Below are 16903 nucleotides of genomic sequence, written 5' to 3'. Positions count from 1 at the left end.
ATAATAGCAGGATTGGAATCCACATCTTGGCTAGGACAAATCTGCCAGCATATATACTAACTGAGCTACCCCCAGTCGGTTCTCTCTAACCATCTGACTTCTGAAGGAAATTGATCCCTTATCTTCAACATATTCAACACTTGCACAGCAACCTTGTTTTTAGAGACTTACCAAGTCTAATGCCTAAGCGAACAGCGTATAATATTCCAATCTGGATCTGCTATCACACTCTACCCACAGGATACTACAGTTGCACATCAAGAACATCTTCTGCTAAAGCTGTAATGTTTCCCATGTAAAGCTGTAATGTCTTGTGGGTAGGCGTGTGGATAACAGATCAGAGCTAGCTCATAATTTATTAGTGGTGTGGGCACCATAAGACCCTTCCGTTATGCTAGCATCCATCCGTGTACCATTTCATTGAGGAGAAGAGATTCAATTCTCACAAAACCGCGATTACACCATCCTTATAACTATTTGCGGCTGTATATTAAGAATATCTCTACTGAATAAAAACATACAAGTACTAAATATTCTTAATACACAATTGCAAGTGACTGTGAGAACGGTATAATCACGGTTTTGTGAGAACTGAATCGGAATTCTTTTATTGAGATGGCTGACAGGTTGGAAGTATGAATAAGGGTTTCCCACACGACACGGCACACGGCCACACCTTGGTGCTGGGTACGAATCATTAACCAGTCGACAGATTCTCCACCAGGATCAGGTGTTTGATGGATGCTTCCTCCTCTGGAATGAAAAAAGGCAGCCTACAGAGAGATGCCACGGCACAAGGCCGGCCCCCTCGCCTCTCGCCCACGTACCATTCACGCGAACACAGTACACACGCATGCCTCCAAACATTGAGCATAGGCATGGCTTAGGCCTTAGAGGAGTCTTATTCGATTGAATAGGGGAGTGTGGGATGTTAGGTTAGTGTCCTGGGAACGGCAGCGTGGGTTTCTCAGTCTCAATTTCAATCTCATTAGTTGCTTAATCTTCAATGAAAATGGGGAACCCTAATCCGACAGAGATTATTAGTCACAACCACCACCGAACTGGCCCTTCTTTAATGGGGCTTGCCAACGATTCTTGGGTCAGGTACCCCTTTAGTGATGAGAGCATAAATAGCTTTTTTGACCAGGGAACCTATCTCTATGCCCCAACTAGTGCACATAAGACCCTGGAACTGGTCCATTCCCATACATCACTAATGAGACAGGAACCACTCCGTCTAGACAAATGTGGGTGGGTGGAGGTCCCTAAGCTTTGATGTTGAAACTGTTGAATGTTGATAATTCTTTGGGATAATAGCATATAAGGGTAATTTTGGGGGATTAATATTAATAAAAATAATATTAAAAGAAAAATTTAAAAATAGATTAACTTTTTTAAAAATAATATTAATAAAGGGCAAAAATACTGTTCATCATCTTCTTTTTGCCATTTATTCACTAGCGCCATCATCTATCTTCGCCTCTACCACCTGCCTCCACCCACTTCTGGCAACTTTGCCAAAGGTAGAGGTGGAGATAGGCGAAGGTGGCGCCGTTGGGCAGAGAAATGACCATCAACGCCGCCACCGCCATCTCTATCTCCGACCAGCGGTGGGCGACGGCAGACGGTGGCAATGATAAACAAATGGCTAGAAGAAGATGATAAACAATATTTTTGCCCTTTATTAATATTATTTTAAAAAAATTAACATATTTTTGAAAATAAACTATGTACACATATGGAGATGGAATTTGGGTTGGGAGTGTTAAATCATGGAGGTAACTTCTACTGAGACCGAAAGTATTTGTGAATGATGTGAGTGGCCGTTGAAAGAGACGGCGAGGCAATCTATATATTCTACACCGGGGTGGTCCTTCTCCTGGCTCAGTGGCTCACTGCAACTAAAAGTAGGGGTGAGTGGGTATCCACCCACCATTGACGGGTTCGATCAAGTGGGAATTGATAGGGCCAACGGGGCGGGACCAGTCGTACTGAGTGACCACGACCCGGAATGGCTTTTAGTTGGAATCCCGTGTTGAATCGTAGTACCTCAAGAGGCGTCATTCAATCTGTACGTACGCGTTTGGTTTGTCTAAATTTGAATTGAATTCGGGTCATTGATACGATTACGCATTGATTATCGGATCCAAGTCCACGTCCGAAATGAATCCAGCAGTTGAAGTTTAATTTGAATCCGGAATTCCGAGTATTAACGGATGAACAGGGTTTTCTAGCCTCCAGGGTTGCTTTTCTTGTTGTGATTGCTGAAATCAAAATCATCTGATAAAATATAAAGGGTAAATTGCTGAAACTTTCATTGAAGTTTAGTAATTATAATTACTTTTTTTGAACTTTTTCACACAGTTGCAATTTGATTACCTCGGTTAAGATCCTCTAATAAGATATGTAAAATTGTCCAAAATATCTATGTAATTACCATTGAAGCTGATTTCTATAGAAAAAAACACTACAGATTTTATGAATAATAACAAAAAAAAAAAGTTTAAAGTTGCATTTTTATCTTTAAGCAATTGATATAATGAGCAAATCTGGAAAATAAATCAATTAAAAAATAAATAAATAAGATTGAAAAGATTTAAGGTAGTGATTAATATGAAAAGGAAATTAGGAAAATAAATATTTTGGTCAAAAGTAATTACATGGGTGTTTTAAACATTTTTATGCCTCTTGTTAGATGATTCTCACATAGGGGGTCTACTTGCAACTATGTCAAGAGCTGGTTATTGAAGCCAAGAGCTGGTTATTGACCAATTACCCAAACATAAAATATATGTTCTTGGTTGCATGTGTTTTTTGTTTCAAAAGCTGAAGCCAAGAGCTGGTTATTGAAGTTTAGATTTAAAAGAACATACTTTCATTTAACTGATTGATATAAAGTTTTATAAATCATATCATATCTATGCTCCAAAATTTGCTTTATTTTAGAAACCATTGTTTTGATGGTTTCAAAAACGTGATTTTTTTTTTTGGAAATAAATCCAACTTGTTTTTGCTTCTCAAGAAAAGTCATAGTTCAAAATTGTATTTTGGGTTGTATTTTTTTATGCATATACTACTGACTTTATTATTTTAATTATGGAAGTTAAAAAAATATATATGTTTCAATTTTGTTTTCTTATGTGGTGATTTTAAACACAAATAAAGAGAAAAGCATTTATGTTGTATAACAGCATGGGTATTTGGAAGGAGTATAAATGCAAATATATAGAGTGCAAAACCTTATATTTTATATTATTTTGTATGCATTTGCACTGTACATATTTGCATTTGCATTTGCACTCTTTTCAAACTGAGCCAAGAAAACTCCCCTCAACTTTTTGTTTCTATCGCATGGGTGGAGGCAGGGGGTGGCAAAGGGAGCTATGGCTCCATATGACTTAAAAATTCCTACAATTCCATTACATTAATTCTTGGCCCTCTCACAAAGTGCCAACCGGTTAAGTGATTCATTTAGGGCTTGTTTGTTTTTCTGATTTTGGGAGGGGGGAAATTGGTCAATGGGAAATTTATTTCCCCTCTCAAAATACCAATGTTATTTTTTCAGATTTATGTAAGGTTTATGGAAAATTTATTTTCCCTAGGTATCACTTATTTTTTCACATGAAGAGAAAGTTGCTAATACTTGGATAGGACAAAATTTCTCCTTTTAATAATGATTTTTTATGGCCAAACAGTTATTATTTTATTAATTTAAAAAATAAAAGAACATAGATAAATGCATTTACCCAAATAAATATTATCCACAAAACACTTACCTACATAAATGCATTTAACCGAATAAATAAATTCCCAAGACCTTAAAGAAACAACCCAAGTCATTATTTTGATACTAATGAAAAGTGAGGACTCAGCAACTACTACACGCGGCATACTGCTTACAACCAAATAATCCCAAACAAGGCAATTACCAAACGTGAACGCTGTTTGGTTATATTTGCACACTCCTTGGGTCTTGTCTCCCACCAGCCACCACCATCCACCAATCACCATCCCCTCTCTTCACACCCGAATCCCCTCTTTTTATCTCTTATTGATTATTTATTTCTCTCCCTCACTCAAAGGTTGAGAGCTATTAGTAGTAAAATAGCAAATATCATATGTTCACATAAGATTCACATGAAATTGACCATTCTCATCAATTCATCAAATACAGCTTTAATGCTTTGTGACTCATCTCTTTAATGTAAGACACCTTTCAATAACTCTCATTCATCCATTTCACAATGATTGACCATATTTTATTAATGTAATTAATAAAATATTTCAATATGATAATCAATATTCTAATATTAATAAAATATAAAATTAATATTAATTGATTTACTAATTAATTTTGTCATTACTGAAATAATAATAATTAACTATTATAATAATAAATAGTATATGAATAAAAATTTTATACTAAAATATTAAGAAAATAATTAAAAATGATAAAAAATTTTAAGTACTTTTTTTTTATTTTTGTTATGCTAGTAAAAATTTTATTATATTTTAGTAATACTTTTATTTTATATTTCCTATATTATTATTATTATTATTATTATTATTATTAATGATTTTTGTTTTCGTTTCACACGTGTCAACAAAAAAAAGAATTAATAAGCAAATGGGAAATTGAACATTATAATTTGAGTTATTGATTGCTGTTTGTACCATTATAAAGAAATTAATGGTAAAAATCGGGTACGACAACCTTTCAACGTTAATAGTTAAGTGCTATAATTAGTCACCGTTAATCAAGGCTAATGGTGTTGGTAGTGGAGCTCATCACGATGAATCAGCCAGAGTAGTGTTTGATAATGTTTAAACGGGGCTGATATTCCAAATGTTTTGCTTTTCAAAGTTTGTATCCCCTTTCCATTAACTTTTAATAAAAAAAGTGATAAATATGTTTAATTTGATGAGAGTTGGCATTAATTTATAATGATCGAAATACCTTTACATTTTAATATTATTACATGCAAAAGTTTTCAAAATCGGATTGAACATAGAATTGTTTTGCCCACCAGTTTTCAAGTTAAATAGCCTCTGTTTGATTCGAAGGGATGGATTATTCTAATTAAAAAGAAATAAAAATTAAAAAATAATAATTAAAACAAAAAAAAGCCAAAAATTATTCTCTGAATTGACAATTCAACCGCTGCCTGACTCAGGTCAACTGGTCCTACTGTCCGGTCCGATCCGATCGGGTTTTCAAAACTATGATTACATGGGCTCTAAAAATTAGAAAAGCAAATTTGGTATTTGGATATAGTATCTAGAAAATAAAAAACAGGAAACTTTTCTACGTTTTAGAAATGAAACTTCAATTTTAACAAACCCCACGCCACGCTTCGATTCTAAGTTCTAATCAAATGGAAGCAAAAGAAATCCTATTCTTGGGTGCCACAGCCAGTGTCCACAGTCGTCCACCTCTGGGCTCTGACTCAGAGGACCCTACCGCGGGCCCCACTAAGCTAAGCTGAAACACTGATGGTTGACCCAAACTTCAAAACGGATGGTCCGTTAAAAGCCTTGTACAAAATACCATGGTTTTTAAAAGTGAAAATACATGGAGCTCTCCTCCTGCTTCTGGACCTCTGGTCTAGGTGGGTGGTATGACCAGAGAGACTGCCAAAGAAAAAGTCTAAGTGAGTTTTTTAAGTGCTGGAACTAAAAACTAGAAAAGGACGTTGTCGGCTCCGAAAGCGATGAGCACGGAGACAGCATCGCAGCGGGGTCGGCAAAAAGTCGAGCAGTGATACGGACAGGTAGCGAGGGATACGCACTGTGCAGGACCGCACAGTCCCGCCTCTCTTAACCCTCTTGTCGGTATGTCCCGTTTCCCTCCCTCCTCCTTACCAAACTTCTCTCTCTCTCTCTCTCTCTCTCTCCTTATAAAAATCCCAGACTAGGATCCAGGACTCCAATTTCTTAAACCAATCTCTCCTCTTTGTTCTCTTCTTGTTATTTTATCTATTTCTGTAATCCTTGTTTGTTGCTCTTGTTCTATTTGTGGAATGGTCGATATGGAGCTTCAGCTGGGTCTCGCTCTCCCAAACCATCCCACCGCCGACTTCGACTTAAAGAAATACTCTTACGGCGGTTACGGACCAAACCAGCTTGTGGGTACTGAAATATGGAGCCACGGTGGTCGTTCCGGAATCAACCAGAATAACAAACGTAGCTTCGATGACACCTTTGACAAGTCTAACCCAGAAATTCGAACACTGCCTCTGCTGTCGTGGAACGACAAGCCAAACGACGACGACGATTATAAAGGCCAGGATAGAGGCTCTTCTTGCTTCTTGGACAACAAGTAAGCCTTCTTATACATACTCCTAATCTTGTTGCCTTGGTTTACGTTATGGGGCGATGAAAAGGAATAGTTAATGGTGATTGGTGATCAACAGGGTTGAAGAGGAGGCAAATTCTATTGTGGGGTGGCCACCCATCAACTCCTGGAGGAAGAAGCTTCACCATCATCATCAAGGTGGAGGAGTCGCCGACGAACGGATTCATAGAGACGAGAACGCTTTCCGTGGACCCAATTCCAAGCACGTCAAGGTGAAGATGGAAGGTTTGGCTATAGGAAGGAAAATTGATCTCAGTCTCTACAGCTCTTATCAGACCCTTACCAGTGCAATAATCAGCATGTTCGGGAAATGTAAGTAGGGATATCTGTTATTCTGTAAACGTTCTCTTCTTTTCTCTGCGAGCAAGGTCTAATGGGTGTTTGATTCACTTTGGGGTTTGTGTTTACACAGACCAGAGCAGTGTGCAGGGAGCGAAAAGTGGCCCAGAGCCTACTAGTTACACACTGGTTTATCAAGACAGAGAAGGAGACTGGCTGCTTGTGGGAGATGCGCCATGGGAGTACGTATTTCCATTTCAAAAAGAAATTTGTAGTACTGATTTGGTACACCTTTGGTTGCGAAATTTAATGACTAGTCCCCCCTAAGATGCCTTTGTGACAGAATTCAGACTGTTGGAATGGGTCCGGGTCGACTTTTTCTTAATCGGGGTTTGGAAACCCCAGTAAGCAGTAGCTATGTTTACCAGTTTATGAGACTTGAGACCCGATAATTGTTAAATTAGATGGTTTCCCGGGTCGGGTCAAAAGAGATTCCCTAATCGATCTGTGTTTGAACCGGCCACTCTGCAAGACAGTCAGTAGAAGTGGAAGCACTGATTTCTAAAGTTGACTTGATTGCTTGATCATAACGATCCAAGCAACCAATTCTTCTGGATGGTCCTAAAGAAATGATGAGTGGATCAGGTCGGTATCATAGGTGGGACCATGAAATGATGGATCGGGTTGCTTTGCACGAACGATCCGATCCATTAACAGCACTTGTAGGGTTGCATAATGCATTGTTTTTCTTTGCCCTTTTACATCGTGTGCACTAACAAGTTGGAAATGATGATGTGGCAGAACATTCATCGGGTCGGTGCAGCGTATGAAGCTGATAAAAAGGAGCGGAGGTTAATCGGGTCGTATGTCATCAAGCATTGACTCGGTTTAGTTGTTGAGAGAAGAGCACATATATGGTTGAGCATGAATGGAGATGATGTACAAATTACTTATTACATAAGTAAGAGCAGTCTGAGCAGAGAGAGAAATAATTCCCCAAAAGTTTGTAGGACATGTTCGTCAAAAAGAGAATGATGGAGGGTTTTGGTGTACAACTTTTTCTTTTTTATTATCTTTTTGGTTTCTTTGCATTGCTTTGTATTGGTTGTCATACTTTATGACTAACAATTATGATTTATCCATGCTTTTTTAATGAAGCGAGTTTTTTCAAACTCATGGAGGCTTTTCTAGAAGGAACCTGGCCCACTAAATGCTGATACTCTATTTTTTTTTTCTTTAGGTTTTAATATATATATATATATATATATATATATATATTTATCAATTTTAGCTCTATGAAAATTCTTTTTGAGAAATTATTTGAAACCTCCCCTAACTTTATTGTCATAATGTCTAAAGCTTCTCCTGACATCAAGTTTTGTGTAGATTATAACTTCCTTTATGTTATGGTTTTTTATTGTCTCATAAATAGAAAATTTCAATTGACAAAAATGACTCTTACTCACTTGATGTCATTTCATCTGTTTTTAATGTGACAAAAATACCCTTAACATATGCTAACCATCTCATAAAAATAAGGAAGCAATGATGTACATTCATTTGCATGCGTGGGTGGTGGAGAGGAGCTATCTCTCTCTCTCTCTCTCTTTGAATTTGGTTGCTCCCTAATTGTAAGAACAAAAATATAATTTGAATAACTATTTTCCTTCTCATTCAAATTACTTTGAATAGGTATTTATATTTAAGGTATTAACTTTCATTAAAAAAGATTAAAAAAATTATAAAAAATATTTGGACATATCTCTAATATTATATATTTATTATAATAAACAAAAATAAGTATGTCAAACAACAATATTTTTTATAGAAATAAAATTATAAGAATAATATAAAAAATTTTAGAACACATATTATTTACTATCATCATTATAAAAAAAAATTACCACATACAAATTACATGCACACTTAATAGTACCTTAAAAATTATCATAATTTCCATTTATGCCACTTTTTTGTCCCATTCATATCTATTAACTTTTGGCCCCCAAGAAAAAATCCTGCTTCCACCCCTTTGAACGCGCATGACTGTCCATTTAACGCACCAACACCTAGCATTGGTATGTTCTGATGCTTAACAAACATATATAGGTCCATTGTATTTTGTTCATTTGTATAACAATTATTATTTAGGATATTTTGAATATATTAAAATAACCATGTCCGACTCGTATAGTGTCTGCTGGGTAGAATAGTAACTTTGTATTTTTTTTTTCCTTATCAGTTAATGGAATATATATCTGGCAGGGGTTCCTTGGAGGTATTCAAAAGTAATTAAGTGCTGATAGGTTTTAGTTAATTACTCTTTTGTTAAGAAATAAGTAATCAATGTATTTTGTTTTTTGTTAAATAACTACTTGACCCCTTGATCTTTTCTCTTGCATTAACTGAATACCTGTTTTGACATATGAGATCAGTGTAAAGAAATAAATTAATTGGTAAAAAGGGCTCCTCCAATTCCAACATTTAGTGGCATGTCGGCCACTACATATATACACACACATGATACTAAATCCATATCAATTATGCTTTGGCAATTTGAATTCTGCCTTCTTGGTTGAATAAATCTACTTTCCCATAATCCCATGTAAGAATTTTGTCCCTCACCCTTTATATGGTACCTATTCGGGCCAGTTTATTTCAATTGGCCATTCAGATATGGTTCTTTGACAATTTTGGTCGGTTCAAAGGTTGAGCCGTTTTTCTTTGGGTCAATGATTCAACCATATGATATGAATAGTCCAAAGTGATTCATTCAATGTGAGAAATTCAAAAAGCCGATAAGTGATGGTTTAGTAAAAAAGAAACAAGAAAACTGAAAATAGGGTTAATTATAACATGAATAAAAAATCGACTTTCCAATGAAGCTATATCTTAAGTACTTTCTCCAAAATGGTTCGTTCAACATAGAAGCTCTCCCAAACGGGCCCTTGATAGTTCACTTTACCTATTCCACTTAAACTTTTCTTTATTCATTTTTTTTTTCTTAAAAGAAAATAAAAGAACCCCATCATGTCTTCAGAGTTTCAGGCTTTAGCCCAACTCATTTTAAACCTTTCTACGGTAAAGAAAGCATCTCTCTCCATTATTCCAACTTTTCAGTTCATCCTTTGTATCTTTTCCAAAGCTAACATGCATGGAGTCAAGAGTAACATTCATCACGAGGACTGACTGACTGGTATACTCATATGACATCCCTGTACCATAATGGTCGATACCAACTCGATCATTGCTGATTCATCCAGACGAGGCTGCAAAGGACTGAAATTTTTTTTGCTCCTTTCTTCTCTTCCTCCCTTTTTGTCATTACTGGTTGATACTTCTCCTTTTTTGTTCTTGGGTGGATTAATTCCATTGCTTCAAATGAAGCTGACAGGACTAAAATATCAAATTAGAACTAACTGTGCTAATGTTGATCTTCTATAGGGAGATGTGACTAATTAAAGCAGATAATAAAGAGTTTGCTACATCAAATAAACTTTCTGCCTTTCTGGGTCTACAAAATATGAATGCGTCTCCCACTAGGGTGGGCCTGTTCTGAGAATTTCGAAAAGAGATTCAACCAAAAGAGAGAAGGAACCTTTGTTGCCATTGGAGAACTCAGACAACAAAGAAACTTCCAAGAAACCTCGACACATGGAAAGCATTACGACCACCAAGTCCTCAGCATCGAAAACTTCAAAGGCAGGCAGCAGATGCCCACTTTTCTTCTTTATTCACATCAGTCATGACGGGATTGTGGGAATTTTATCTTTTGGCCCATTCACACCTAGACCTAGTATATGCAGAAGGCAATTCGATCACATCTTTACTTAGATTGTGGAATTGGAATTGGACAGGTATTTGTCGATTGGACTGGATTTGGTCCAATCTGATCCAGTCCAATGTGAGTCCATTATAAATGGATCAGGTTCTATTCAATCTAATGAATATTTGGATCATTTTGGACAGGTTTAATTTAATGTTTTGACCATTCAAATTGTTTAAATTCATTTTAATTTAGATTGGTTTCAATCTAAACCTGTCCATTTACACCTATATTCTTATTATATTAATAGACTGGTTATTGGCTTAATCCAACCAAATTCAATATAAAATTATTATGGACAGACCAGGTCCAGTCCAGTCTAATAAATATTTTGGACCGAATTGGTCCAATCCACTGTCTTTTTGGTCTATTCAATCTGTCTAAATTAATTTTAGACTGGACAGGGTCTAGTCCAAAACCGGTCCATTAACACTCTTAGTTGATGGGAATGGGATAAAATTATATATCTGTTTAATTGGAATTCCGCTGTTTGGATATGCCTTCTCTTAATTTGGCATTTGAGCTTGTTTGTATGAAGTTCTTGGGGGAAATACAACTGTAGAAAGAGTTGATGGGATGGTGAAGAACATCTCTTTTAGTCTTTGTTTTTATAAGATTTACATTACAAAATCTGACAATCCATGTGGCCAACATCTCACAATAAAGAAAGGGAGAAAAGCAAGGTCGTTATGTGCAGAAGAAGAAAAGTGGCTTCCTTAGTTGCAGAGGATGTTGAATTTGAACTCCAAACTGGTCTGTGTGTGTCTCCACTAATGGAGGTAAGATGCTGAGTTGTTCTTGTCGGTGTTGATTTGGGCATCTCACAGAGGCTGATGCCCGAAAGGAATGAAACGTCCGAACCCACTTCAATACCGGTTCGTGGGTCAATGCAGAGACCCGAATTGTTGTAAAGCCTCAGCTTCCTCCCCATCCTCCATACTGTTTCTCTGCTGAATGGTACCGGTCCGGTCAACCGGTTATCGTTTAGTCTCAGCTCGCTGAGATCCTTCATGTCTTGGAAGCTCAGAGGGATTGAACCGTTAAGATTGTTCCGGTCCAGATGAACAACCCTTAAGCTCGGCAACCGGCCTAGCGCGTCGGGTATGGGTCCCTCCAGACCCATGTCGGATAGAACCAGTATCATTAGACCCTTCAACCCCTCGAACCCATCGCCGGGAATGGTCGTCGAGTCCATTGGATTCCCCTTGAGAATCAAAGCTTGGAGGGAATTTAAGCTCCGGATTGAGATTGGGAGGGGACCCGACAAGCGATTGTAGCTGAGATCCATGAGAATCAGGCTCTTGAGGGCACCGATGGATATGGTTATTGGGCCGGAGAGGCGGTTTCGGCTCATGTCCATTTTAATGAGCGAAGGACAATTTCCAAGGCTAGAAGGGATTGGGCCCATGAGGTGATTCTGGCTCAGGTCCAACACATTCAAAACGGGGAAGCTCAGGCTAGGTATTGGGCCGGTTAGTCTGTTCTCACTCAAATCCAACGACCTTAGACCGGCGATCCGGCCAAGTGAAACCGGTATCGAACCGTTGAGATTGTTTCGGTGGAGATCGAGGACCCTCAAGCGGGTCAGATTACCCAACTCAGCCGGAATGGGCCCCACGTGGCCATTGTCCCTAAGCACCAGAGACTGGAGGGTGGGCCCCAGCTGACCGAGGAAAGAAGGGATGGGCTGGGGATTATAACTGAAACAACGGTAGAAGAAGAGACTTCTGATGTATGGGAGCTTGGTAATAGAGGGTGAGATGAAGGACTGTGTCTGGTCGCAGGTAGGGAAGGCGGTGTCGTCGGAGAGTGCTCCGAAAGAGAGCGACACTACATGGAACACTTCATCCTTGTCCGGCATGCACTCGATCCCGTGCCACCTGCCACGGCACACGTCGGGAATCTCTGTCGCCCATCCGTTGCCGGTGGCTTTCATGATCTCGTAAACCGCTTGCTGCTCCTGGGGATTGGTCCGGGCTGATCCGTTCTTGTTCATGGAGAAGCCTGTCTGTGGGGCGTCGACGAGGGCCGATGGAACGCCGGAATCTGACATTATCACCGTGAAGGGCATTGCAAGAGGAACCCACATGAGGGTTAGGACAACCGCTGCTGGTAGTGAGGGAAGGAGCCTCATTTCGACTCTGAGAGAGAGAGAGAGAGAGAGAGGGAGAGACTGTGTGAGTGATTGGGAGAGGTGTGGTTGCTTGAGTTGAAGCAAATATTTGAACGATTGAGGCGTTAAAGAAAGAATAGGAGAAGTTAATGAGAGATGGGGCCATGTTGGGTTGGTCGTTGGTGCATGGATGTGTCATTTAAGGAAGTTCATAAAGGTTGATCACGGGGAGGGAGAGGGCTAGAAATAAATAGATGGGTTTGGACTCTGGATTTTTGTTGTTATTAATTGATTTCACGGGAAAATTTCCCTCTGTTCTGTGTTCATTATCTGCTGATGAGCTGAGCTTGATTTTTATGTCATCACTGTCGGTAGACTAGTTGGGCCAATCCAGTGGGTATTGAGCTTGGGGAAATGTCTGAGTAGAAAGCTTGATCTGATCGGAGCTTATCTTGGATCCTTAAAATTTAAGACAGAAGCATCCTTCAAATTAAAGCATTCAAACGTACTCCGCCTGAAATCAAGTTTTAATATTATAATGCTGGATACGTGGCCATCACCATCAGTACCTTTGTGAACTCAAGGAGTGAAAATTCTTCACCCAAGGAGTCGGGAGTGCTAAGGGTAGCAATGGGGCCGGTTAGGGGAGAGTTTTGTAAATTTTAGATCCTCTCTTGTTCTCCAAACCTCCAAATCATATAGCAGATTGTATTTTCAGAATGAAAACCTGCTTGGCACATGAAAATGTAAAACCAGAGACTCTCTGGTTCTACACTCTCCACATTTTAGGGTGGGATGGGTCAGGTTTAAATCCCACATCTAATTTCCTATTATGTATAATAAATAAAAAATCAAAATAATATGAACAGACCAAAACTTTTAATTATTTAAGTGAAACATGTAGAAAACACAAAAATTATCAATTGTCCTTCACATAAACTCAAAATATTAAATTCAACACATAATACATTGTCCATAGGTCTATTATAAGCAGCCCACTAGGGGTATTTTAGTTGTGACAAGGAATGGATGATGATAATGATGGAAGGTGGGTTTAATCTAATAATGTACCCTACCCATAACTGCACCTACATGGGTTGTAAAATTCCAGAATCCATCTCTGTTCCAAAATCCATTTTTCAAACAAAAAAGCATACTCCAATGAGGTGGGTATTCATCAGGTAAGGTAGAAATTGCCATTCCTAGGTTCGAATACTGTAGCATATATAGTCTGGTTCATTTGGCATTTTGATTGATCCCAATATCCTAATATTTTTTATGAGTAATTGGCTGATCTCAATATGTAGCTTTTATAAATAAAATAACACGTGGGAAAAGAAATATGAAAGAGAGAGTGTGTGTATACACTAAAGCCAAGACAAGTATCGACATTATATAAAAAAAAATGCTGTGAAAAGAAACGTCCACCAAAAGAGAGTCTTTATAAGCCAAAATGGTATCCACTGCAAGGATAAAGACATTGATCCAATAACCCTAAAGAGCTCCAATGATCAACAGTGCATCCCATTCCACAACAACTTTATCCAAAGTAAGGGCTACCTCTGCCAATTCTAGACATCACTTTAGTATGCGCACCTTTTCTATCTTATAACTCCTCTCAATATACCACAAAAGAATCCATTTCAGTCTTTCAGACCTAAAAAACATCCACAGGATATATGGGAGAATTGTTTCACAACTTATTTAACATGTTCATCTACTGTTTGGGTTTCAAGATCAAAGCATAAGATGTTAATTCAACTCAATCCACTAAACCTTGAACCAACCATATGGGATTGGCCGGTGGGTTAAATGAATTCTGTTCCACCATTCTGCTTTGATAGTGCCATATCCATTATTAAATTATGGGCCTCAAAATCATTTATCAGTACTTCAACCTATGTTTTCTTTCTGGCTGCATATGATAGTCATGTGCAATGAGCCTTCTTTATACAAGAATTCTTGGAGGGCCAAGAAGGCCCATTTTTTTACCCTACACAGTCTATTCATTGGCAAGTTTTACTGAAGGGGGTCTTAGCTAATGTGGACTCGGGAAGTAAACACAATCAATGTTCCTTCAGTTTCTCTCTTATTGTCAATGAAACCAAACGAAGCCTAAGAGTAAGTTTTGCAAGTAAATTTTTATTTTAATTATTTTTGTTGCTAATTGAAGGAAACTTCTTGCGGGCTCCAGATTATTGGCCTTGTGTTCTAACAGATCCATGGACAAGATCCAGTTGGAGAAATATGTTTCCATTTTATATATCTTGTGGTGATCCAATGTATTTATCCTGGTCCAAGTCCAGATATGGTATCAAGTTGGACAAACATATTGCGCCTTGTGTTTTAAAATCTTGGATTGTTAAGTAGGGATGAAAAAGGGGTGAATTCGGAGAGGGTTTTATAAATTCTAGAGTCTTCCTGTCTCCCCGAACCCCCAAAACCCGTAATAGGTTGGATTTACAAAATCCAAATCATCCTTGACCGTACCCTCTCTACATTTGAAGGTGGATGGGCCAGGTCCAGAAACCACTTCTAATTTCTAGTTATTTCCTATTATATAAGCAATAAACAAGTTAAATAATATGAAAAACATTAAAATTTTTAATTATTTAATTGAAACATGTATAAAACACATAAACTACAACAACAAAGTCAACGTCCAACACGTAATGCTTAAGTTCATAATGCATAAAATTTGAGACACAAACCAACATAATAAACTTCAACATACGACAAGAAAGTCTAATGGTGGAGGAACAATGGCCAACTACTGAGGTTAGAACAAGGGATATTGGGTGAAGAGTGAGGGTTACTGGGTGAGGAAGGTTTAGGGTTTCCAATTTAAAACATACATATATCCCCTAGTATATTGGTAATTTAATTGTAAACAATGAGGGCATTTTAGTAAATTTAATATATGGTTCAGGAGGGTTGAGTTTAGGCTAATATTGTACCTTATTCGTACCCATATGGGTCGTGAAACCCTAAAACCCATCATTGCTCCAAAATCCAGTTTTTTAACAACCCCTCCAGTGAGGATAGGGGTGAGTATCTATGGGGTAGGGTGGAAATTACCATCCCAAGTCAAGTGTGAAAACATATAAGTGGGCTCAAGTCTGAGAAAAGCCACTTTGTGCTAAAATATGCCAAAGATAAGGCCCACATCCATTCCACTCCTCCCAAAATCCTAAAGAGCTAGGGCCAACATTGGTTAATGACCTTTTCTAACTCACATTATGTTTAATATATCCAGTTTTTCCTGCTCAATTACTATAATTTTCATTCTAGGATTTTATATGCTAATTTGGCATACCAACTAATGGTGGCTCAGTTGGTAAGATCTGTGACTTGTTGTAATGAAAAGCTGGGACCAAATCCTAGTGCCACCAAGGAGGTTTAAGGGGATGGGGAATGGGCTACCCCTTTGTGTAGTTCCATGAAGCTAAAAAAATAAGTTAACTTGGCGGAATGGATTTGGCTCAAGCTAAAGATCTTTGGATACGAACCGCTCCATTCTATAACCGGCCCATGAATTTCTGCCCATAAATTAAGCCATATTTTCCTTCTTTATGTTCAGTGCCATATCTATGAGTTCAAATCAGCCCCCCACCCGGCCCATGATGATGATCATCATCGGAAGATATTCTCAATACACAGCAGAGATGTAATGTGGGACGTTGTAGGGCGTTGTAGGGGACAATCTGGTAGAGGCTGATTTACTCTCCATATCTATGCCTCTATGGTTACATTATGGGCCTTCAAATTGTTTTTCATTACCTATGCCCATATCCATTTTTCTAGACCCATTATGCACTTTTCATGGTTTTATCAGTTAGGTCCTCTGGGATTTGGAACCCACAAAGAAACATCCATTTTGTTTCTTAATTTCAACAACTAATTCAAATAATTGGCAAGAGGTGGATCAACCTTGACCATTTTATTTTCTAAAGTCAGCTTCGGTACATGTTGCCTTGTCTAAGCTGATTAGTCTTGCTTACCAAAAAAAGCTGATTAGTCTTTATTTAACCAATAACTTAAACTAGTAAAGAAAGCTCAAATAAAAAAAATGGTGATAGCTCAGTCTGTAGTTGCCGCTTTTCGGATACAGGAATGGGACAGCAGAAATGAATATATTAAATGATTTTTTGATTCTGACAAGACATCGGGTATTATCATTCGTCTCATCTGTCATAAAATACGTGAGATCAACACAACCTACCAGAAAGAGAATGTTTTGGATACATCGAATTCTGAATTCCAGCTCCCTACTATTAGCCCTCTCCCCCCCCCCCCCCCCCCCGCAATAAACTATATCTTATTCCTCAAT

The 16903-nt window shown here is 38.0% G+C and overlaps 2 protein-coding genes across 2 annotated transcripts; one reads left to right on the top strand and one right to left on the bottom strand.

The window, feature by feature from the left end:
- Positions 1–5345: 5345 nt before the first annotated feature.
- Positions 5346–7827, top strand: LOC148842981 (auxin-responsive protein IAA28-like). The gene is made up of 4 exons (XM_088956857.1): positions 5346–6319; positions 6414–6667; positions 6768–6876; positions 7436–7827. The coding sequence occupies exons 1-4, from the start codon at positions 6021–6023 to the stop codon at positions 7488–7490; spliced, it is 717 nt and encodes a 238-aa protein (XP_088812983.1). The 5' UTR covers positions 5346–6020; the 3' UTR covers positions 7491–7827.
- Positions 7828–11037: 3210 nt separating this feature from the next.
- TMM (Leucine-rich repeat (LRR) family protein) lies at positions 11038–12796 on the bottom strand. Its single transcript, XM_088959293.1, has one exon. It carries the CDS (start codon positions 12592–12594, stop codon positions 11116–11118), a length of 1479 nt encoding a protein of 492 aa, XP_088815419.1. The 5' UTR covers positions 12595–12796; the 3' UTR covers positions 11038–11115.
- Positions 12797–16903: the final 4107 nt, after the last annotated feature.

This window comes from Nelumbo lutea, chromosome 8 (assembly GCF_056320005.1).
Source record: "Nelumbo lutea isolate HS-2025 chromosome 8, American lotus-T2T, whole genome shotgun sequence".
Taxonomy (NCBI): Eukaryota; Viridiplantae; Streptophyta; class Magnoliopsida; order Proteales; family Nelumbonaceae; genus Nelumbo; species Nelumbo lutea.
Note: the sequence above shows the minus strand (reverse complement) of the source record. Positions and strands in the feature narration are given on the sequence as shown.